At 41.9% G+C, this 26,139-nt stretch overlaps 1 protein-coding gene across 1 annotated transcript; it reads left to right on the forward strand.

Annotated features, from left to right (window-relative positions):
* Positions 1-5,316: 5,316 nt before the first annotated feature.
* Positions 5,317-16,096, forward strand: gpr12 (G protein-coupled receptor 12). The gene is made up of 2 exons (XM_008117880.2): positions 5,317-5,736; positions 6,506-16,096. Exon 2 carries the CDS (start codon positions 6,521-6,523, stop codon positions 7,523-7,525), a length of 1,005 nt encoding a protein of 334 aa, XP_008116087.1. The 5' UTR covers positions 5,317-5,736; positions 6,506-6,520; the 3' UTR covers positions 7,526-16,096.
* The last annotated feature ends 10,043 nt before the right edge of the window (positions 16,097-26,139 follow it).

A 26,139-nucleotide genomic window follows, 5' to 3' on the forward strand; every position in this document is an offset into this window, starting at 1 on the left:
TACAGCTATAGCTCTGATGGTTCCCCAGAGAGAAATAATGAGTATTAAACCAATTTTAAGTTTGCACTATGCCATTATGTCCTCAAAGTATCTTTATTATACTGGCCCAGATTTCCAGCAGTAGCACAATGAAGCAGACACAAAGAAGAGGAACACAGAAGAACTTGTCCCCTCGAAGCTGTACTCACCTTTTGTTGTTGTTAATTGCCTTTAAGCCGACTTCGACCCCACAGTGATGGTGACCCCATGAATGAGCAACCTCCAAATTAGCCTCTTACCAACAGCCCTGCTCAGAACTTGCAGGCTTAGGGCTGTGGCTTCCTTGATTGAATCTATCCATCTGGAATTTGATCTTCTTCTTTTTCTACTGCCTTCATCTTTCCAAGCATTATCCTCTGTTCATGTGAGTCATGTCTTCTCATGTTATGGCCAAAGTATGATGGCCTTAATTTAGTCATCTCAGCTTCTTGGCTGAGTTCAGGCCTGACTTATTCTGACTTATTCAAGACTTACTTATTCAAGACAAGTGAATTATATAACTTTTTTAAAAAAGTTTATTTAAGGAACTGTAAGAATAATGGTAATATAGGCTGTTTTACATGCAACCTAATCAATTCATTTGACTATTATCATAATGATGCTGTTCTGATTTGTGGAGATGGCAGAAGATAAATGTCCTAGAAACAGAGAGACTGAGTGAAGAAACCAATTACTTTCCAACTTGGGATGTATTTGGATCATCTTTCAAGGCGGTTTGAATCTGGGGAGGGTGAGTGAGCTCCCTCTGTCAGCTCCCTCCCTATGCGGGGACATGAGAGAAGCCTCCCACATGGGTGGTAAAACATTGAACATCCCCTGGGCAACGTTCTTGTAGATGGCCAATTCTCTCACATCAGAAATGACTTGAAGTGTCTCAAGTTGCTCCTGACACACACACAAAAAATCTTTGCAGATTTGTCAAAGTCTCTGACGAGAAAGCAAACTTTCTAATGCCAGGCAAATAGTGAGTAAAAGAACCAGTGTGTGATGCTTATGGCTAGACAACAACAACCATGACAGCCACTTTGAGTCTCCTTTAGGAGAGGAAAGCAGGATTTAAATAAATACTATAAAAATAACAACAATAACAAAGGAAAGACACTCTACATGTGCTCAAATGATCTTTTCTGACATTCCAATTTTTCAGAATGGATGGGCAAAATCATACAAAAACTGGAAAATTCCCTAAATGTGGGATCATGGTGAAAGGAGATACTGCCCAATTGGAAAGGTCCAAAAGTCTGATTATGATATTGGGAATACTTTCCGGGAGAATAATTTTGCAGATTAATTGAGAGGAATAAATTCCCAGCATAGTTTTTTGAAGGCTTCATTCATTTCATCTGATGAATGGGGAGTCCATGAAAACGTAGGCAAGAAATTTTGCTTTCTCCATTTCAAAGACACTCTAGGATTCCTTTATGTTTTTGTATGAGAGTCTTCACACAGTGTTGTAGGGTAATGAATTAGGGCTTTGGGATATCAGAATTCAAATGCTCTTTAGGCCACAAAACCCACTGGGTGACCTTGGGCAAAGTCACACTCTTTCCTCCTTAGAGAAAGACAGGAGGGCAAGGGCAAACCCTCTCTCAATCAATCTTTCCAACGAAATGTAGTTATACATTCTTGCCTCTGGATCACCATTTGAAAGTAAATGTTGAAGCAGACTAGCACAGGTGTGATCTGAATGGGAAGGGGTTTGGTATTTGCAGGGGTTTGATTCCAGGAGCCTCCCTGGATACCCAAATTTGTGGATGCTCAAGTCAAAGATTCACACAATCATAGAGTTGGAAGAGACCTCATGGGCCATCCAATCCAACCCCCTGCCAAGAAGCAGGAAAATTGCATTCAAAGCACCCCCGACTGATGGCCATCAAGCCTCTGCTTACAAGCCTCCAAAGAAGGAGCCTCCATCACACTCCACGGCAGAGAGTTCCACAGAGTTCTCACAGTGAGGAAGTTCTTCCTAATGTTCAGGTGGAATCTCCTTTCCTGTAGTTTGAAGCTGCTGTTCCACGTCCTAGTCTGCAGGGCAGCAGAAAACAAGCTTGCTCCTTCCTCCCTATGACTTCCCCTCACATATTTACACATGGCCATGATCATGTCTCCTTTCAGCCTTCTCTTCTGCAGGCTAAACATGCCCAGCTCTTTAAGCCGCTCCTCATAGGGCTTGTTCTCCAAACCCCTGATCATTTTAGTCGCCCTCCTCTGGACACTTTCCAGCTTGTCAACATCTCCCTTCAATTGCGGTGCCCAGAACTGGACACAATGTGATTCCAGGTGTGGTCTGACCAAGGAAGAATAGAGGGGTAGCATAACTTCCCTGAATCTAGACACTATGCTCCTATTTATGCAGGCCAAAATCCCATTCACTTTTTAAGCCCCCACATCATATTGTTGGCTCATGTTTAACTTGTTGTCCACAAGGACTTCAAGATCTTTTTCACATGTACTGCTGTTGAGCCAGGCATCCTTCATTTCATTTTTTCTGCCTAAGTGGAGTATCTTGCATTTGCTCCTGTTGAATTTCATTTTGATATTGACATTATACTTCTTTTGATGCAGCCGAGAATTTGCATTGGCTTTTTAAGCTGCTGCATCACACTGTTGGCTCATGTTCAGCTTGTGGTGTACTAAAAAGACTCCTGGTTCCCTTTCAGGTGTACTGTGTTTTAATATTGTAAGCCATTTTTAAGAGAGTTGCTCTCAACAGTAAAAACATAACAAAAAACCAGTACATGTGAAAGGGGTCCAGGAGTAGAGTGAGTCTCGTTTAAGAGAGGAAAGTACGGTACCTCTACTCTTTCTTCAAAGGCAGCCCCACTCTATGTGGGGCTGCCTTTGAAGATGACTCGGAAACTGCAGTTAGAGAAAAGGCCAGCAGCCAGATTACTAACTGGAGCTGGTTATAGGGAGCACACCATGCCCGTATTAAAGCAGCTTCACTGGCTGCCGATGAGTTTCCAGACCCAATTCAAAATGCAAGTTATTACCAACGAAGCCCTTTACGCTTCGGGTCCAACCTATCTTCAAGACCGCATCTCTTTGTATGAACTGGCATGGGCTTTAAGGTCTACTGGGGAGGCCCTTCTCTCGGTTCCACCTCCATCTCAAGTGTGGTTGGTGGGGACGAAAGATGGGACCTTCTCGGTGGTGGCCCCCCTGCTCCGAAATGCCCTCCTGAGGGAGATCAGGTTAGCCCCTACTCTGCAAACCTTTTGCACTAATTAAAAATCTGGCTTTTCTGACAAGCCTTTGATTATGTTTAGACTTTTATAATATGTATGTGGACCGTTAGACTCTTTTTTAAAGCACTTTACAATTCTGAGGTTTTGCACTTGTTGTATTTGGTGTTTTGCGTCACATCTTGAGTGTTTCATGAGCCGCCCCGAGTCCCTCTGGGAGATGGTAGATGATATAAATAAAGTTTTATTATTTATTATTATAAGGTAAAGGTGAAGGTTTTCCCTGATGCTAGGTCTAGTTGTGTCTGGCTCTGGGGGTTGGTGTTCATCTCAATTTCTAAGCTGAAGAGCCTGCATTGTCCATAGACACCTCCAAGGTCATGTGGCAGGCAGGGCTGTAGCCAAGGTGGGGTTAGGGGTTCAACCCCCCCCCCCAAATTTTTTCTGGCTATGGTCCTGGTGGTTGGAATGACTAGATGGAGCGCCTTTACCTTCTTGCTGGAGTGGTACCTATTGATCTATTCATGTTTGCATGTTTTTGAACTGCTCGGTTGGCAGAAGCTGGGGCTAACAGCGGCCGCTCACCCTGCTCCCCGGATTCGAACCGCCAACCTTTTGGTCAGCAAATTCAGCAGCTCAGTGGTTTAATCTACTGCGCCACTGGGGGCTCCAATTTATTAATAGGAGGTATAAGTAAATGTAACAAAAACAACATATATACACACATGCAGGACCATAGCCAGAAAATATTTGGGGGGAGGGGGCGGGTTGAAACATTTTTTTTAGTGAAACATGAAGTCTTCCATAATGCAGAATAATTTAGCAATCAAGCAACGTGGATAAACTTCAGTGGGCACTCAAGACAGATAAACTTCAGTGGGCACTCAAGACAGATAAACTTCAGTGGGCACTCAAGACGGAAAAACTTCAGTGGGCACTCAAGACGGATAAACTTCAGTGGGCACTCAAGACGGATAAACTTCAGTGGGCACTCAAGACGGATAAACTTCAGTGGGCACTCAAGACGGATAAACTTCAGTGGGCACTCAAGACAGATACACTTCAGTAGGCACTCAAGACAGATAAACTTCAGTGGGCACTCAAGACGGATAAACTTCAGTGGGCACTCAAGACGGATAAACTTCAGTTGGCACTCAAGACGGATAAACTTCAGTGGGCACTCAAGACGGATAAACTTCAGTGGGCACTTAAGACGGATAAACTTCAGTGGGCACTCAAGACAGATAAACTTCAGTGAGCACTCAAGACAAATAAACTTCAGTGAGCACTCAAGACAGATAAACTTCAGTGGGCACTCAAGATGAATAAACTTTAGTGGGCACTCAAGACAGATAAACTTCAGTGGGCACTCAAGACAGATAAGCTTCAGTGGGCACTCAAGACAGATAAACTTCAGTGGGCACTCAAGACGGATAAACTTCAGTGGGCACTCAAGACGGATAAACTTCAGTGGGCACTCAAGACGGATAAACTTCAGTGGGCACTCAAGACAGATAAACTTCAGTGGGCACTCAAGACAGATAAACTTCAGTGGGCACTCAAGACAGATAAGCTTCAGTGGGCACTCAAGACGGATAAGCTTCAGTGGGCACTCAAGACGGATAAACTTCAGTGGGCACTCAAGACGGATAAACTTCAGTGGGCACTCAAGACAGATAAACTTCAGTGGGCACTCAAGACAGATAAACTTCAGTGGGCACTCAAGACAGATACACTTCAGTAGGCACTCAAGACAGATAAACTTCAGTGGGCACTCAAGACAGATACACTTCAGTGGGCACTCAAGGCAGATAAACTTCAGTGAGCACTCAAGGCAGATAAACTTCAGTGGGCACTCAAGATAGATAAACTTCAGTGGACACTCATGGGAATTTGGTTAATCAGCTAAAATTCATGAGTAAACCAGGTTATAAAAAAACCCTGAAAAACCCCCAAACACCCTTCTCCCCCTTGGCTACAGCCCTGCACACGCGCGAGGCGGAGGGTGGGCCCTTCAAGGTGACATCCTGAGGTCTGACCTCGGAGGCAAGGCCAGGAGAAGGAGGCAGAAGAAGCCCACTCTCCCCAGGGAAGGCGGGAGGGAAAAGCGGCCGCGGGGGCGCGCAGCAGGTGCGCTCCTCTCTCTCTCTCCCTGCCTCTCTCTCTCTCTCTCTCTGTCTTGCGCGCTCCCAGCCCTTGCCTTTCCCCCGCCCTTGCGCGCTCCCGCCCCGCCAGCGCTACCTTTCCCACCGCGCGGCTCCCGTGGCCGACGCCTCCTCCTCTTCCTTCCTCTGTGTGTGTGTCGTGAGCGCGCAGGGGGGGCCGGGGGCGCGCCCGCCAGATGCACCAGGCGCCTGCCTCTCTGCACCTGGGCGGCCACTTCTTCCTCGGGAGGAGGATGCAGGCGCCGGCGGGCGCAGGATTGCCAGGATCCCAGCTCCTTGGCGCCTAGGCAGGGAGCGGCCGGGGAGCCTCCTCTTCCTCCTCCTCTTCCACCAGAGGGGAAGCCAAGGTGACCAACAGTCCGAGCTGTGCTGTGGCCGTCTCTCGCCTCTCCATCCATCCCATCCATGCGCCTGCCTGCCTGCCTGCCTGCCTGCCGGGGAAAGGAAGGGAAGGGAAGGGAGGGCACGCCGCCACCCCATCCCTCCGCCCCCCGCCGCCCTCCCCATGCATGACACCCGCCGTGCCCCCCTGGGTTCACCTGCCTCTCCCTCCAGGATGGAGCTAGGCTGCCCCACAAGGGTCCCCCAAAGGGCCCAAGGGAACCTTCTCTCCCCTTCTCCGCCTGGGTTCATCGAGGTCAACAGAGCCATTGATGATGATAGCCATGATGATACTAATAATAATCTTTTATGCTTGAATGCATAAGGCTATTCCTTCGCCATGTGAGCATTGGAGGCAGCCAATGCTCCCCCCTTGAAACTTGGGGTGTTTGGGTGCTTTGGAAACCCTGCTGTCCCAATAGCGAGCGTTTTCTTCAGAAGGACAACACCCTCTCTGCCCTACTCCATGCCTTTGGGGCCTTTGAAGGCAAAAACAACAACAATATTTTGCCTTTTTCCCTTCCTGGTCCCTGCATTCCATGCAGTCTTGAATTCTGCCTTCCCTCTCTCATCATCATCATCATCATTTTTTGTGCAGTCATGTTTATGTAACCTGTGCCGGTCTGGCACCAGATTGTGACCTTTAAGGTATCGGGATTGCATGTGCTGTTTTCGGATTGTTCAAATGACAAAGGAATGAATGAATAAATGCCTTATTTCATCTTTTCGTTGAAGAGGACGGGTTTAAATATGACCGAAGAGCCGACGCTTAATGTAACGTGGCTGCCTCAGGATCGGTTAGACGTCGGTTGGACAGAAAATGTTTCGGCTGCGGTCACCTCCCCGATCCCCGTCAATGACCCAGAGCCGGACTTTATAGTCAACCCCTGGGATATTGTCTTGTGTACTTCAGGAACCCTGATCTCCTGTGAGAATGCTGTGGTGGTCCTGATTATCTTCCACAATCCCAGCCTCCGTGCCCCCATGTTCCTCCTCATAGGCAGCCTGGCCTTGGCAGACCTCTTAGCCGGGATTGGATTGATCTTCAATTTCATTTTTGCCTATCTTCTCCAATCGGAGTCTACCAAGCTGGTCACGGTTGGGCTGATTGTTGCCTCTTTCTCAGCCTCGGTCTGCAGTTTGCTGGCTATCACTGTCGACCGGTACCTCTCCCTCTATTATGCTCTGACATACAATTCAGAGAGGACTGTCACCTTCACCTATGTCATGCTCATTTTGCTCTGGGGAGCTTCCATCTGCATCGGGCTGCTGCCCATCATGGGCTGGAATTGCCTCCAAGACGAATCCACCTGCAGCGTCATCCGGCCGCTCACCAAAAACAACGCGGCGGTCCTCTCTGTCTCTTTCTTGCTTATGTTTGCTCTCATGCTGCAGCTGTACATTCAGATCTGCAAAATTGTGATGCGACATGCCCATCAGATTGCTTTGCAGCACCACTTCCTGGCCACTTCCCACTATGTGACGACTCGGAAAGGAGTGTCAACTTTAGCCATTATCCTGGGAACCTTTGCTGCTTGCTGGATGCCTTTCACACTGTATTCCTTAATAGCCGACTACACCTACCCTTCTATATATACCTATGCCACCCTCCTTCCAGCCACGTACAATTCTATTATTAACCCTGTAATATATGCTTTCCGGAATCAAGAAATACAGAAGGCACTTTGGCTCATCTGCTGCGGCTGCATCCCTTCGAATCTGTCTGCAAGAGCGAGATCGCCCAGTGATGTTTGATTAGGAGGGAGGAAGGAGTTGTCTGTTTAGCACTGGTGTTGTGTGGTTGTGTTGCTTTCATTACGTTGTACATAACAGGTTTGCATTCAAGCCACAGGAGGTACTGACCTTTTCAGAAAGCAAATTCTCCTTGACCGAAATGAACCACGCTGTTGTAGTTTCCCTGGAAGGAAAATGATTTTATGCCAACTTTTAAGTGTTGCTCAGATTCTGTTCTTTTTTGGCTTATGCAACTACTCTCATTTCCTCCTATAGTTCCTCCAGGCACTATGCCAATATTTTAAAGGAGACAGTTATTTATTTATTTATTTATTTATTTATATTTGCTTATTTATTTGCTTACTGATTGTTGCATTTACATCTTATCTTTCTTCCAGTGAGCTCAAGGGAATGGACACTGTTGTCCAAACCTGTGAGGTTGGTCAGGCTGTGAGAATGAGTCAGGGAATGGCCCAGGATCACCCAGTGAGCATTATGGCTCAATGGGGACAGGAGCCCACAACGGGATTCCACATATCCCAGTCCAGCATTCTACAGATAACACCATACCGGCTCCTATGTATGTGTAAATGTGATTTCTCTGTCTCAGCAAATGAAAGATACATTTGCATATGAGCAGCTTGAATACATAGGCTGGAATGCTGCTGGTTTGTCCCCACTAGAGTAGACCCGCTGAATGAGTTGTTGAGTGGTGAGTCAACATGCAATTAAATCCAATTGATTCAGTGGGTCTGCTCTAATCAATAGGGGTTAAACCACAGGATTAATGCCTGTCAAACTCCAGATCAAAGGATAATACACAACCACATTAGAAACATTGGCATGACCTTAGCAATGCCAATGCTACTATTTCCAGAGTGAATGAATTCTGTAGTCATTCTATGAAGGCAGATGTGTTTTTGCAATGTGCATCTTAAGGCTCCTGCTATAAGACACATGTTGTCTGAGGACTCTTCTGCACAGCTGAATAAAACCCCACATTTTCTGCTTTGAACTGGAATATATGGCAGTGTGGACTCAAATAACCCAGTTCGAAGCAGATATTGTGGGATTTTCAGCTTTGATATTCTGGGTTATATGGTTGTGTGGAAGGGCCCTAAGTCAGAAGATGTGTGGCTTTAATTACAACATAGTCTTGTGTACAATTCAACAGGAGGAGACATCAGGTAACAGTTAGGCTGCCATCCAGACTACAGGTTTTGTGGGACTGTACAATCGCATCCTTACAGTTTAGTATCAATGAGAATAAATATGCTGTCCAGATGTTCATTTTGATGCAGGACAAAATACTGATGCATAGCTTCATAAGACTCTCAGGCTTGGGTTTCTTATATCATGAAGGAGATCATTCAGAGACATTTATTTATTTATTTATTATTTATTTATTTACAATATTTATATTCCACCCTTCTCACCCTGACGGAGACTCAGGGTGGATCACAGTGCACATATACATGGCAAACCTTCAATGCCATTAAACATACGACAGCCACAGAGGCAATTTAACATTCCAGCTTCCGGCTTCATAAGGGTATGCTTGATTCTGGCCACAGGGGGAGCTGCCGCTTCACCTTCCACTTGTGACACCCGAGTCCTTGACAGAGTACTTCCTCATTCTTCCGCATGCTGCTGAAAGATGTATTTAAAGATGTAACATCAGAAGTGATCCTTATATATATTGGAAAGAGCAACCTGTCACCTTCCAGGTGCTGGTTTCCATTTCCCATCATTCCCAAACTTTAGTCACACTAGCTCAAGCTTCTGGGGACTGGACTCCAAGGAAATCTGAAGGGCTTCAAGTTGTCAATTTCTGGTGTAATTATGGGAAATAAAGTTTACCCATAAATTCTTGGAAGGAAAGAAATGAGCCCCTCCCCTTCCCCATAGGAGAGACCAATTGTGCTGCATGTTTTTTTCTACCTTTGCCAAAAGTGGTTTCCCTTTCAGCCTCCATGGAAAGAATCAGCAAGAGCTAGAGTGAAGTTTCTGTTAATGTAAGCCTAACCGAAAACCCCACAGGGATCTTTTAACAGTTCCGCTAATACTGTGTACTTTGTGTTTACGATTCTACATCCTATGAATGAGTAATTTTGCAATAAACAAGATCATTCTGCAGTAATAAATCTCAAGATACTCAGTTTTCCAAAGAGGTTTTTCAGGCAGTCTTGCATTAGCCACTTTCCCCCACGCACTTGGTGACTAACAATTCCTTCTGGTTGTGTAGTTTGCCAAATCCACAACTCAAGCTGCCCTATGACGCTCCAATACACAAGGGCAAGCGCGCAGAGCGTTCAAGACTGCAAGAATGATTTTCACAAAATAAGCTCGGCCAATTTAACATTTATCACTAGTGTCAACATAGATCTGTGCAGTAAGATAATGTCATGGACATTTCGTGTGCTTTACAGGACCTTCTCTTTGTTTTGCTCTGACCTTCAGTTCTGAAGTCTGACATTTTCAAGTTTGGGGCACATGAGATTGTAATGCTGCATTGGGAAATGCACATAGAACATGTTTTATACTTTTCTAGTAATTCCTCCACTGTTTCAAAGCACAAAAGTGTGTATGCCCATCGTTCCATTGCTTCTGTTGTTAAAGATGGATGTCGTTGTCACACATCACAGTTAATTTCTGTAACTGATAGTGTTTTTGAATTCATATCCAGAAAAAAAATGTTGTTGGGTTTTTTTAAAAAAAGATTCTGTAAAAGAAAACCTTTAAGGAACATTTTTGTGTGAATCCTCTGATGGAAAATAGGGTTGTTTTAATGAAATAAAATATGTTATCTGAGCCAATGAAGGGGAATTGCTGGGATCAATATCAGTCGTAGCTGTTGCTACATCAGCCTTCTGTGCCCTGTTTGCAAAACTGTGGATCCAAAAGGACACAAATCTGGAATTGTGGCAAACAAAGAAACAGCAGCAGAAACCAGAATCAGTGTGTTGTCAAAGGCTTTCATGGCCGGAATCACTGGGTTGCTGTAAGTTTTCCTGGCTGTATGACCATGTTCAAGAAGCATTGTCTCCTGACATTTCACCCACAGCTATGGCAGGCATCCTCAGAGATTGGGAGGTCTGTTGGAAACTAGGCGAATGAAGTTTATATATCTGTGGAATGTCCAGGGTGGGATAAAGAACTCTTGTCTGCTTGAGGCAAGTGTGAATGCTATAATTGGCCACTTTGATTGGCATTGAATGGCCTTGCAATTTCAAAGCCTGTCTGCTTCCTGCCTGGGGGAATCCTTTGTTGGGAAGTGTTAACTAGCCCATACTTGCCTCAAGAGCTTTTTCTCCCACCCTAGACATTCCACAGATATATAAACCTCACTTGCCTAGTTTCCAACAGACCTGTTTTTATACCTAAAGAACACATTGTTTTAAATTTTTATTATGCTTAAGCTGTTGTTTTATTATTGGACTGTTGTATGCTGTATGTTTACCATGTGTAAACCGCACTGAGTTCCCATGGGAGATAGAGTGGTATATAAATAAAGTTTTGTTGTTGTCACAACCTCTGAGGATGTCTGCCATAGATGTGGGTGAAACATCAGGAGAGAATGCTTCTGGAACCGGGCTATACAACGTGGAAGACTCACAGCAACCCAGAAATGAGAATCTTTCAGATTCTCAGATATTGAAGGACAGTTTTCCTATGGTGTAAAATGCTGGAATTTACAATCTTACAATATCTGAAGAGCTGAATGGTTTCCATCATAGCATAGGAGCATTTATTTGGAGCCAGTACTGTTGCCATATCCAATCTCTCTCTCTCTCTTTTCCTGGTTTTGATTGTGCCTTTCACAGCTGCAAAGCAGATATTCAGCAAGATGTATATTGTCCCAAGATTGCATCCCCATGCTAGAGAAAGGGTGTTTGCTGAAATTCTGGCTGTTGTGCAGAAATTCCAAGAACTAAACCTATCTCAGGAAAAAGCTGTCTCTACCCCCCTAAAACACCCAAAGGGATAAACATTACTGAGTCAATGAAACCTGTGAAAATGAAAAGGTGGTGATATTGGTAAAGATGGTAACTAACGTAAAAAATGCATCACCATTGCAGGTGCTGAATCTATGTAGCCTAAACACGAAATGCTGAAAGAAGAGAATGTTTTATGTTGTGATAGTGACAAAATATGTCGACTATATCCAATTTCAATAGATCATCAAAAACAGCTTAAATAAGCACCAATGAGACCAGAGTGCATTTTCAACTGTCTTCATGAAAACCTTCTTATGTTATTGGAACATAAGATGGTTTTCATGAAAGGTAGCAGAAAATGCTCTGGTTTCTTCTGTATCTTCTGTTACTTTCAGTATCTTCTAAAGCAGTGGTTCCCAACCTTTGGGCCTCCAGGTGTTTTGGACTTCAGCTCCCAAATTTCATAATACAGTAGAGTCTCACCTATCCAACATAAACAGGCCTTCAGAATGTTGGATAAGCGAATATGTTGGATAATGAGGGATTAAGGAAAAGCCTATTAAACATCAAATTAGGTTATGATTTTACAAATTAAGCACCAAAACATCATGTTATACGACAAATTTGACAGAAAAAGTAGTTCAATATGCAGTAATGCTATGTAGTAATTACTGTATTTACGAATTTAGTGCCAAAATATCACGATGTATTGAAAACATTGACTACAAATATGTGTTAGATAATCCAGAATGTTGGATAAGTTAGTGTTGGATAAGTAAGACTCTACTGTACTTGGTAAGCTGGCTGAGATTTCTGAGAGCTGAAGTTCAAAAAACCTGGAGGCCCAAAGGTTGGGAATCACTGTTCTAAAGAATTGAAATAAGGGAAACATATAGAATAGTTAATAAATAGTCCACAGAGTTTTTTCCCAACACTACAAAACCAAGAAAACCCCAGAAAACCCCCAATAAATCATTTTGAACATCTTAGAAAAACATTCCAACAAAACAGTGTCATCTTTTTCCAAATGCAGTCATGTAGAGTACATTTGTTGCACTATTACATGTACAAACCAAGAACAACACATAAAATACAAGAAAAAATGAAACTGTAGATGAGGAGGTCTTCCCTATGTTTTGGAGTTCAATTTCCAAAATGATGCAGTTATCATGGCAAATAGTATAGGATTATATGAGCAGTAGTCCCAAAAGAGGTGAATCAGAGGTTCCCTAAACTACTGAATTGCAATGTATAAATCATCCCAAACAAACATGAAATCTTTAGGAAATTGTGGCTCAGGATTGCTACTTTTGAAATTGAACAAAACAAGGTTTCGTTACAGGGTAATTAGGATTGACAGCCTATGTGACATAGATTATACAATTTAGTGGCAGTTAATCATTTAAAAAGCCCTGAAGCTTTCATATCCTTGTCTGATCTTGGAAGCAAAGCAAGGTCAGACCTGATGAGTATTTGGACAGGAAACCTCCACGAGAAACTGTAGGCTGTATTTCTCAAGAAGGCATATTCCTTGGGAATATTCCTTGCATAAGGAAGTCCTATGAAATTTATGAGGTTGCCATAAGTTGGCTTGCCACTGAAGGAAGGCACACATACACCAGTCACTATGCATAAGTGAATGGAAATCTTATTAAAAGAAACACTTTTTAAACCTCAAGTCAGGAAAACAAGGGCAGCTTTTAAAATGCTTCACAAATCTACTTTATCACTTGCTCCTGAAGAACAGATAATTATGTCACAAATACTTCATGTTTGTTCGGCATGTAATCCAGAGACAGCTTTCTCATGACATGGCAACGACTTTTTTGAAACTTATATTTAGCTTATTATTATTAAACATAATACATTTCAGATAAGTTCAGCCTTTATCATGGTTTTGCATTTATTTGTAGTATCTTTTGTCAAAATATCACCCAGTAGAGCTTGGAAAGGATACTCCTTTGGATCACACTTCTCTAGCTCCCCGCTGCAAACATGACTGGGGAATTCTGGGATTTGTAGTCCAAAATAGTAACTTTTCCAAACTCTGCTACATACTACACCATTAAAAAAAACCTAGCCTCCTTGACTGTCTCTATTTTTTTTTTGGAATTTGTGAACATGGCCTCTTTGTGGTTTTGAGGGGGGAAATGGCAATAAACCATATTGTGCAATAAAAGACAAGAACAGCCTAAGTCTTTGCAGAGAGAGAAAGAGATAGGAAACAGACTCTGTATGTGTTTGGCAGTGAGCAGAATGTAATGGGAAGCATACTTTGTAATCTAATGTGTGGTTGCTGTGCAATAACATGAGTTTATACATCTTCTGAATGTTGATTGTATTGTTACTTGATTACAGTCATAGACCAGCCTCTACAGTTAGAAAACAAGTACAAAAAACAGATAAAAATTTTTTATGTAAATATGTATTAAAGTATTACTATTCCACCTTATATCAAAAGATTTCAGGGTGGAGTTCAAGTTAAATCAAGGCAAACAAGTTGAATACAATTTATTAAAACAGGTATAAACATTTCAAGACTATGTCCATTACGAATTTGAGATAGTAAGGGCCAAAGATCCCAAGCGAAAACAATGATGTTTTCCCCATGGCATATAGACAAAATAAGCATTGGTGCCAAATGGGCATCCACAATTATGATGCCGTGGCTAAGAAGGCTTTTTCTTATGGTCTCATGCAGTGGATTGACCTCAATGGTGGGACACGAGGAAGGGTTTTCCTCTGTTTACAAATTACAAGTCTAGGACACCTTTCAAATCCAGGTCTTCTAAATGTTAAAGAGGATATATTGTTTTGGTGGTACCTGTATAAATCTGTTAAATTATAAGTGTAAAAACAGAAATATTGAATGTTTTTTTTTAAAAAAACAACAACTGTATAATGTACAGGTGGCAAAAGACACCACACTGCTGAAACTGATTACTAAACAAAGGGCTGATTAAATCTTATGTGTTTGTCATAATATTGACCATGATTGTATTGTTGCACTATATTAGCATAGTTACTCCAGCGTAAACAATGGCAACAGACAAAAAGAGACCACAGGTGCAGTGGTTTTGAAAGAAGTAACACACTGGAGAAATAAGCTGTTCAGAGCCAACAGTTCATAACAACAACAACAACAACAACAACAACTTTATTTTTATAGCCCTCCACCCCAAAGGGACTCGAGCAGCTCACCAAGCCCAAAAGAGATAAAATTAAAAACACAACATCAATATAATTAAAATACCTGAGCAATAAAATAAAACATCATAAAATACATCAGGGGGCATCAAAATTAAAAGGTGGGGCTAATAAAATTACAAGGGAGGGACAGGCATGTGCAAAACTCAGGACAGAATTATCAAGAGTGGCAGTAAGGTGCTGGAGATCAGGGCAATAAACAATTAAGACTGGGCAATAATAAATTATGAACTGACCTAATGTTCAAAAACACATCCATGTGTTCAAGTCTTTGTGGAATATGGACAGGGTGGGATCTAATCTGATCTCCCTGGGGAGAGAGTTCATAGCAGTTCATAGTGTTCTAATGCAGCAGGAGGCTATTGCTTCATATATATTTTTTCTGGCATGGCATTGTCTATCCATACCTCCTGTCCGCCACATTAAGATTTGCTGTGTACTGTGTTGTTTTCATAGAGAACATGTTTGGAAGATTAGGGCTGAGATTAAGTAGCACCTCCTACTACTACTTGGTGGCAGTAACTGTGAGCAATGGAGATCTGTTCTCTTGACAATTTGGAAAAGTGATGAGACAATCAGAAGCAGGATCCTCGTCGTAATTCCTCCTTGCACTTGATATTATTATTATTATTATTATTATCATTATTATTATTATTTATATTCAATTTTTTTCTTAAAGAGACTAAAGTGCTGAGTGCTGGAGAGGTGAAAATGTCAGTCTGAGAACAAACTCCTGTCGTTCACAGTAGCTGCTTCCTGATAAGTCAATACTAGGGGAATTTTATGATTTCTATGCTTCCCTTACACTCTTGAATACCATATATTGGTATTGTGAATACAGATCAGCTACAAATATACAATGTAGGCTATGCGTTTGTAGCTGCAATTGTGAATTCCAACCCAAACCTATCAATGTCAATTGAGATGTCGTATGTACACTGTGTGAGCACTGAACAGCCCCAGTAAAACATGCGTGAATTGGACTTTATTACAGGTTCACATGAGTATCCTAATTCCCATGGCTTTCGTGGCAAGTTTCTGTGAAGTTAGTCATTTGTAAACTATACACAGAATTTTGTACAATGTGTGTTACATCTTGTTTGAGATCATTAGGATTTTAACTGCAATAACTTAGGGGGTTTCAAATGCCAAATTTTGAACTCATGTTTGAATTTGCATCTGTAAAATTGTAAAACAACAACAGCAACAACAACAACTAGACCAATGTTTTGAGCCTTTAGTTTTTTCCACAAGCATCAGATGTGTAGATCTGACTATAATGTGTCACTGACAGTTTCTCATAAGGAAGCATCAGCCAATGTTGTCTAGAATGGATGCTCTTGATTTTTATACAAAGTGTATAAAATGTATGAAATATGTCAATTCCATATTAGGCTTATTTGGTGATTCTTTTTTAAGACAAAAAAATAAACTTGTTAAATTGTTACAGATAACATTTATTTTTTCCACTGCATCTATCTGCCTACCTTTTTTTAACCTCCTCCATTACAGTCGGCCCTCCAACTTGTGAATTTAACTTTTACGGATTTGATAATTTGCAGATTTGATTAATATATTATCTCTAGGGATCTCTAGGTTCTCCAAGGCAATTCTGTGGTGAACCTATGTTAGAAATTGATGCTAAAGTCTCCCTTGATGACCTAGAGATTCTGAGAGAGCGTTCTTGTAGGTTAAAAAAAGTTGTTTTTAAAAAAAAATGTTTTTCCTCACTTTTGCAAGAATCGTGCATTTCAAATCCCCAGGAAATGGAAGGGCCTACTGTAACATTTTTGTCATTTTGTCATTTATCAGTCTCACTCTGATGTTGCTTGGTCACATTTTCCTTGGTTTTCATATATGAAATGATGTATGGTATTCATGCTGCAAGACATTCATACTATCACAAACTTATCCTATTGAGCCAAATGCCCACAAGTCTCCAGAGCAGATTTGCGAGGGGCTTCATTAGGAAGCAGGAATTATTGGAAAATAGCCCCTCCTCATCTCATTGATCCATTTTACTACTACAAGAATTTTGGAGGTGAAAAAATATCTAAATATCTATGCACCATTGTTCTGGATGGGCTAGCTTAGTATACACATACACAGCTTCAGAATGTGGGTTATGGGTAACTATAGGATTCAGCAGTATGTGCCTTAATCATCTCCCATTGCACACTATGCATAAGAAGTAGATTGATGCCATGAGTTGGACCTATTAACGTGGGCAGTAATGTTAATTAGTCCAAATGATATAAAAGGTATAAAGAAGATAAAATATGGGTCACATGCCCTACCACATGCATTGTCTACATGCCCAACTGTGTTTGAGCATTGTTAATTGAGTATTATTAATTCCTTCTGCTTTGTACTCATTTTGAGAAATACTCCCAGTGGTAACTTCTTTGCTTTAGGCATCAGCTGGGTATTTCAGCCTGTTTGGGGTGACTAATAGCCTTTGAATGTTTTGTATTCCCAGATGTTCAAAATAATGACTCATATCTCAAGCCTCTTTTAAACTGCAATACCTTTTTGGGCTGCTTTAAAAAAAATTGTTCATAGATATGCATTCTTAAAACCATTTCAGGGAAATTAGCAATGAATGATGGACATGATTGTAGCAGATTAGCCTGATATTGATAGCTTGATTAAATATGAACACAATGGAGACCATAGTTGAGAAATTAGAGTAGGACTAGAGACGTAATCACAAAGGGTGGATTTCGGTGGCATACGCCGTTTCTACCCTACTTCACCCACAAAGCCCGTTGGTTCCCATCCAATGATGCCAGTGGGGCTCTGTGGATGAAGTAGGGCAGAGCCACCAAAATCTACCCTTTGTGTTGCTATTACAGTAGAGTCTCACTTATCCAACACTCACTTATCCAACGTTCTGGATTATCCAACGCATTTTTGTAGTCAATGTTTTCAATTCATCGTGATATTTTGGTGCTAAATTCGTAAATACAGTAATTACTACATAGCATTACTGTGTATTGAACTACTTTTTCTATCAAATTTGTTGTATAACATGATGTTTTGGTGCTTAATTTGTAAAATCATAACCTAATTTGATGTTTAATAGGCTTTTCCTTAATCTCTCCTTATTATCCAACATATTCGCTTATCCAACATTCTGCTGGCCCGTTTATGTTGGATAAGCGAGACTCTACTGTATAATTAATGGGGAGAAGCATGCGGTCGACACTTCCCCTATGGGATTGCCTTCAATTGGAGCCGGGCGATGTGGGCATGGGGCACTGGGTTACCCACTCGCCCTGATGGCATGCAATGTTTTGAGTGGACGTGTGACAAGATAGTAAGACTTGGAAAGGCAGCTATTAACAAACTAGGCAAGATCCTGAAGTGTAAAGGTATATCACTGAATACTATGCTTAGGATAGTTCATGCCATTGTATTTCCTAGTTCTAAATATGGTTGTGAAACCTAAATAGTTAAGAAATCAGATTTTTAAATTTTAAAAAAAGTTTCTTTGAGATACATTTCTGGAAAAGTTCTGAAAATACTGTAAACAGTCAAAAAGACCAACACTAGAGCAAATCAGGCCTAAACTCTCCCTAGAAACCAAGATTACTGAATGGAGACTGTAATACTTTGGCCATATTGTGAGAAGACATGACTCACTAGAAAAGATGATAATGCTTGGAAAAGTGAAAGGCAGTAGGAAAAAGAGAAAGACCACATTCCAGTTGAGGAGACTCAATCAGGTAAACCTCAGCCTTGAATCTGAAAGACCTGGAGCTTTCTCATTTATGGGGTTGCCATAAGTTGAACTTAACTTGAAGATAAATTGCAACACAACACAAGAATATATTTCTAAGATGGCTTTGAAGGCAGGCCCTCACCATAAAAAATACTAAAAACAAAAAAACCCTGAACAGCCATAATAAAATAATATCAGATGGGCTGATATTATCATTGAAATGTTGACAGCCTTGTAAACTGCTTGTAACTAGGTAGAAAGGTAAACTTCATTGTTTCAAGAAATCAGTTCAAGTACAGTTTCCTACCACCTAGCCATCTATCTTCTAAGAAATACAATCTCACCTATATATCTCTAAGCATGCACCTGAAGAAACCCACAGGCATCCAAGAAAGAAGCAATCTTCTTGGGCATTGATATACATAGCTTTATTCAGTAGACATCCCACGACCTTCTGGCAAACAAACTAGTAAAATGTGGGCTAGACAAAACTACGGTTAGGTGGATCTGTAATTGGCTAAGCGAACGAACCCAAAGGGTGCTCACCAATGCGTCGTCTTCATCATGGAAAGAAGTGACAAGTGGAGTGCCGCAGGGCTCCGTCCTGGGCCCGGTTCTGTTCAACATCTTTATTAACGACTTAGACGAAGGGTTAGAAGGCACGATCATCAAGTTTGCAGACGACACCAAACTGGGAGGGATAGCTAACACTCCAGAAGACAGGAGCAGAATTCAAAACGATCTTGACAGACTAGAGAGATGGGCCAAAACTAACAAAATGAAGTTCAACAGGGACAAATGCAAGATACTTCACTTCGGCAGAAAAAATGGAAATCAAAGATACAGAATGGGGGACGCCTGGCTTGACAGCAGTGTGTGCGAAAAAGACCTTGGAGTCCTCGTGGACAACAAGTTAAACATGAGCCAACAATGTGATGCGGCTGCTAAAAAAGCCAATGGGATTCTGGCCTGCATCAATAGGGGAATAGTGTCTAGATCCAGGGAAGTTATGCTCCCCCTCTATTCTGCCTTGGTCAGACCACACCTGGAATACTGTGTCCAATTTTGGGCACCACAGTTGAAGGGAGATGTTGACAAGCTGGAAAGCGTCCAGAGGAGGGCGACTAAAATGATTAAGGGTCTGGAGAACAAGCCCTATGAGGAGCGGCTTAAAGAGCTGGGCATGTTTAGCCTGCAGAAGAGAAGGCTGAGAGGAGACATGATAGCCATGTACAAATATGTGAAGGGAAGTCATAGGGAAGAGGGAACAAGCTTGTTTTCTGCTGCCCTGCAGACTAGGACACGGAACAATGGCTTCAAACTACAGGAAAGGAGATTCCACCTGAACATCAGGAAGAACTTCCTCACTGTGAGGGCTGTTCGACAGTGGAACTCTCTCCCCGGGGCCGTGGTGGAGGCTCCTTCTTTGGAGGCTTTTAAGCAGAGGCTGGATGGCCATCTGTCGGGGGTGCTTTGAATGCGATTTCCTGCTTCTTAGCAGGGGGTTGGACTATATGGCCCATGTGGTCTATTCCAACTCTACTATTCTATGATTCTATGATTCTATGACATCCGTCAACATCCCAAGCAGTCATTCATTGTTCATTATGGGCAAACACTTATTTAGATAAGAATTATGCATAATCTAATAAAAAGCAGACATTCACTCTTACCAGCACGGGCTGAGTTTTATCAGCTAGAAGCAGCAAATGTGTTATAACAGAGCTATCTTTGTATGTTGGAGACTGACATTCAAATCAGTCTACTACCTGTCTCTTTCCCAGCCTCCAATAATTTTATCATCTTAGAGATATTTAGTAGCCTATATGCATGTAAGAAATATTTTCTTGCAATCAGAAAAATAATCTTAATGTTCTTCCTATGTGATATAACACTTGTTGGCCACTAATTCCCCAGATTGTGTCAGCAGAACCCTTTCTGGCTTCTTTATAAGTCCATCTATGCTCATCTTCAAAAGCTTACCATTTTGTTTTTGTTAGGCTGCTTTTATGCCTGGAACAAACCAATGCATTCATTCTTAAGATTACACACACATCCCAAAATACACAAAACTTTCATGCTTTACAAACATGCTTATTACATTGCTTCAAGGGCTTATATTTGCAAAATATAATGCCAAATTACACTCATGCTATAATAACAAGCCTCGGAAGAGCAATCTATTGAACATGGGTTTCTCTGAAAGATTGCCCACTTTCTCAGAATTTATATAGATGCCTGCTGGTAATACATGGTACAACATCCATGTGTTCCTTTTTATTCCATTCATATGAGGACTGGGCAATGAATATTACATTGTGTATATTACTAGCATCACAAGAATTTGATTTACCATCTGCAAAGAACTGGTGGGAAAACAAGCCTGGGACTTGTATTCAAACTGATGAAACATTCAGAACATAACTTGCCAGACATAGCTGTGGCTGATAAAATTTATATTATAGATTTGAGAATTACAGGAGAAAGCAGATCATGAAACAAAGGTATGTATAATATGTATAATTAATTATACAGGCAGTCCCCCAGTTACAAACATACGACTTACATATGACTCATAGTTAAGAATGGGGGTGAGATAGCAGGAAATGAGAGAAATCTATCCCTCGGAAGGGGAATTCACTTCTGAAAGAGTTATCATAGGAAAAGAGTGTCTGCATTGAAGCATTATTATCAGCCCTTGTTTCCACAACAAGCCTATTTTTTCAAAATCCAACTATCACAGGGATGAAAAGTGAGGTGAAATCTTCTGAACAGGGCCAAAGACAGCAAAACAAACACCACAGGGGTGTTAACCCTTCCCTATACTGTCCAAAGCATGCATGCATGCATAAGGTGAAGGTAAAGGCTTTCCCCTGACATTAAGTCTAGTTGTGTCTGACTCTTGAGGTTGGTGCTCATCTCCATTTCTAAGCTGAAAAGCCAGTGTTGTTCGTAGACACCTCCAAGGCCATGTGGCTGGCATGACTGCATGGAGCACTGTTACCTTCCCACCGGAGCGGTACCTATTGATCTACTCACATTTTCATATTTTCGAACTGCTAGGTTGGCAGAAACTAGGGCTAACAGCGGAAGCTCACTCCACTCCCTGGATTCGAATCGCTGACCTTTCGGTCGGCAAGTTTAGCAGCTCAGCATTTTAACCCGCTGCGCCACCAGGGGCTCAGCATGCATGCATATATATATATATATATATATATATATATATATATACACACACACATACATACATACATACATACATACATACACACACACACACACACACACACACACACAGTATATATATAGTTCCTAATGGGAGCTGCCTGGTCTTTATAGCATTCTATGCTTTCTCTGCTTCAAAATATTGTCTGTCTAGCTCTCTTTATGTAGTAGATGGGACACATTTGTTTCTGCGACATAACTCAATTCCCAGGGTTCAAGCTACAATAAAAAGCATTTAGACCAAATGGTAGGAAGAATCTCCTGAACATTGGGAGATCATACACAATAACCTCCAACATTTCACAGTTGGAAATTAGGACAAGTAGCATCAGAATGTGCCTGAGAAGGCAAAAGTTAGTCATGAGGAAAAATGGACAAGCTAGGAGATACTGAGAATTCACTTTTATCTGATTCCTCTGGGAAGTACTTGATTCTATCAGACTCCATTCCTCCCTTGCTGCAAGCTACTTTTGCCCTTTGAATGCAGTCCCTGAAGGAAACTGGGAACAAAGGAGGAAAATGGGAGGAGGAGAGAGAGACTGGGACATTTTAAAAAGTGAGGTGACAGGATTAAAGACCTCTTCACTTGGGCCTTTTGCCGGCAAAAGGGAAGACGCATGGGGGCAGCTCGTGGCACCACCTGTGCCCTCCCTCCTTCCCCATTGTATGATGGGGACAGGACAAGGCATATTGGCGCCCTGTCCCTGTCCCCATCATATGGATGAAAGAGTGGCAGCACAGTTTCAAAGAAGAAAAAAGGGCACCAAAAAGCCCTGTGTGAAGAGATCCTAACTGAGACTCTCCCTGCCAGATCAGGACAGTTGGAGAGTATGGCACACTCTCCTTTGTAAAAAGTTTTAAGACACACGGAGTTTTAAAACAATTGTATGGCCACCTGTCTCAGATGCTGTACATTTCATTCATTGCTAGAGGATGAATTTGATGATCGCTGGGATGATTCCAACTTGATTTTACATTTTCCTTAAATATATTCTAGGACACTGGCCTTGCATAAAAAGTACTCCTGAATAATAAAAGAGAAAAACAAGGGGAGTGGTACAGACCTGAATAGTACATGAATACTATGTACTCTTACCTACAAAGCAAGTGTGAAAATAAGATGGAACATGAGAAGAAAGTAGAACAAAAAATGCATGGAAAAGAGGAGCAAAAATTCCAACACATAAAGCAGGCAATGTTTGATGGTTTATGGTTATTTCAGGCCTGAAGGGAGACTTTTTTTTTCCACAGTTCTCAGAATCTCTATTCTGCCCAGATTCTAGACTTATTAGCCCTCAAAAATGCCTTTTGCCACTCCACTTTACTGGTTCCATATATTTATTTACTTACTTACTTACTTCATTTCAAGGAGCCCTGGTGGCGAAGTGTGTTAAAGCACTGAGCTGCTGAACTTGCAGACCGAAAGGTCCCAGGTTCAAATCCTGGGAGTGGAGTGAGCAGCCGCTGTTAGCTCCAGCTTCTGCCAACCTAGCAGTTCGAAAACATGCCAATGTGAGTAGATCAATAGGTACCGCTCCGGCGGGAAGGTAACGGTGCTCCATGCAGTCATGCCGGCCACATGACCTTGGAGGTGTCTATGGACAACGCCGGCTCTTCAGCTTAGAAATGGAGATGATCACCAACCCCCAGAGTCAGACATGACTGGACTTAACGTCAGGGAAACCTTTACCTTTACTTCATTTCTATCCCACCTTTTTCACCCTAAGGGACTCAAGGTGGCTTAAAAATTTGGCAAAAATTCAATCCCGATAAAAACCAACAATAACCATAAAACATAAAAACAGTTAAAACGCCTAACATTAAGCCATAATACACATAAAACAGTATACAAAATTTAAAAGTATATAATGTACATAGTTCCATTCATCCAAAAACCTTGCTCATCATCCTTAATCCAGACCATGCTGAAGGTGTAGAAAATAATAATAATAATAATAATAATAATAATAATAATAATAATAATAATAACAACAACTTTATTTTTATACCCCGCCCCATCTCCCCGAAGGGACTCGGGGCGGCTTACATGGGGCCTTGCCCGATAAAACAATCAAATATCAAAACACAGCAATAAAACAATTATCCAATAAAAACATCAAACTTATTCTTTAAACGCTTGTGCACAGAGCCAAGTCTTTTTCAAAAACCCAGAAGGGATGGAGCCTGCCTGATCTTGCTGGGGAAGGAGTTCCACAGCCGAGAAGCTACCACTGAGAAGGCCTTGTCTCTCGTCCCCACCAATCGTGCTTGCGAAGAATGTGGGACCATGAGCAGGGCCTCTCCAGGTGATTTTAAAGTTCTAGTAGGCTTATAAGAGGAGATGCATTCAGACAGGTAAGTTGGACCAGAACCATTTAGGGCTTTATAGGTCAAGACCAGCACTTTAAATTGGGCTTGGTAGAATATTGGCAGCCAAGGGAGCTGATGCAACAGAGGAGTAGTATGCTCTCTGTACGCCGCTGCAGTTACAAGTCTGGTTGCCGCCCGTTGGACTAATTGGAGCTTTCAGGCCGTCTTTAAAGGCAACCACACATAGAGCGCGTTGCAGTAATCTAAGCAGGATGAAACGAGAGCATGCAACACCATGGCTAAGTCTGACTTCTCAAGGTATGGGTGCAACTGGTGCACAAATTTTAATTGTGCAAATGCTCCCATGGTCACTGCCAAAACCTGGGATTCCAGGCTCAGCAATGAATCCAGGAGAACACCCAAGATGCGAACCTGTGTCTTCAGGGGGAGTGTAACATAATGTAACACAGGCTGTAACCCTATACCCTGTTTGGCCTTCGACTGACCAGGAGGACCTCTGTCTTGTCTGGATTCAATTTCAATTTGTTCGCCCTCATCCGGACCTGAACAGCCTCCTTAGTAACAGGTTAAGATACAGTACTCACATGGATAAGTTGAGTCAGGTTTTTTTGAGCTGATTTTTTAACTAAAATGTATCGACTGACATGGTGGTTGTGAGAGTGGTCCAGCATTTCTGTGTTCTCAATTAGTATGCCGTGTCCAGGTTGGTTCATCAAGTGCTCTGCTATGGCTGACTTCTCTGGTTGGATTAGTCTGCAGTGCCTTTCATGTTCCTTGATTCCTGTTTGGGCACTGTGTTTGGTGGTCCTTATGTAGACTTGTCCACAGCTGTATGGTACATGGTAGACCCCTGCAGAGGTGAGAAGATCCCTCCTGTCCTTTGCTGAACGTAGCATTTGTTGAATTTTCTGAGTGGGTCTGTAGATAGTTTGTTGGTTGTGTTTCTTCATCAGTTTCCCTATGCCGATGAAGTAGTTCTCTTGATATATGGTAAGAACACTAGCACATCCCCCTCCTAAATTGTGTGCTTTCTGTTCTACATGGAAGAGTGAGATGAGAGTCCATGACAAGTCACAACAAAGAGCTGATATTGGAGGACTCAAAGTGAGTAGTGGAGCCTTAAAATCATAACCACAATTTCCTAATTCCAGCAATTTTATTGTGAATCTTCACTTGCATCTGACTTTTCATCCTTTATTGTAGGTGGATGTCACAGACATACCAGCTTTAAATCTTCTAGCTATGTGAATATTTTGGCTGTCTGATTGCTATTTATGGTATGAATGACACTGTTAGTGGGAAGCTCATTACTCTGTCTAATCCCACCCCCTTGGCTCTGACTCTTTGTCTCTTCTTCTTTTCCAAAAAACTTGGCAGTTATTAACAGGTAGAAACCGTGCCCAGCGTGGGAAGAGAGCCAGAGCATCAAACCACCTGCTGATCTCCTGTCTGTCATTTAGCTTTCCAAGGCGCAGGTTGAAGCGTGATCCTTGGCAACTGCATCTATGTGTCTTTTTTTCATTGAAATTGCTAATCTGTGATGCTGTTCAATAAAAATGTTCATGTTATTTGTTTGTTTATTTGTGTGTTTAGAGCTGAGCTTGGCAGATAATAATTTTGGACAACATTTTCCAAAATCCTCTGGCCAAAGGATTTGGGGAGTTGCAATACAAAACAGTAACAGTAACATTTTGAAGATGTGGTTTAGAGGAAGGATGCAATGGAACACCAGCTGGTGTAAAGATATAGCAAAGAATGACTATGTCTCTACTTCCAATGAGTGTCAGCTTCTCAGAGATATTTGTTAGTCCCTGTGGCAGGCAGGAAGCTTGACTAAGTGTGTCTTTGGGCCAACCTGATAAGGTTCTATGCCCATCTTTTTTTGTTCCTTTGGATATTCCTACAGTGTAGCCTAGGAGGAATTCGGTTTTTAGGGACTTCTCCACCAATTGAAGATGTGCTCACTATCCCCATGGCAAGATCTATTTGTATCACTCTTCTGTTGAAGCATTTGGGGACTTGGGACAGGTTGGTATGTGGCCTGGGGTGAGTAATAAGGAACAGGATATGCTGTCACACCCAGGCACCTTTTAAAGCTTTAAGATGTGCTTCTTCCTTTGCCCAGGTGAACTGCGGGGACCTTACTTAGAAGCTCTGGAAATCCCAGTAACCAAAGACACTTCAAGTTGAACAATCAAACAAAATTTTAT

The sequence above is a fragment of the Anolis carolinensis genome, chromosome 3 (assembly GCF_035594765.1).
Source record: "Anolis carolinensis isolate JA03-04 chromosome 3, rAnoCar3.1.pri, whole genome shotgun sequence".
NCBI classification, from domain to species: Eukaryota; Metazoa; Chordata; class Lepidosauria; order Squamata; family Dactyloidae; genus Anolis; species Anolis carolinensis.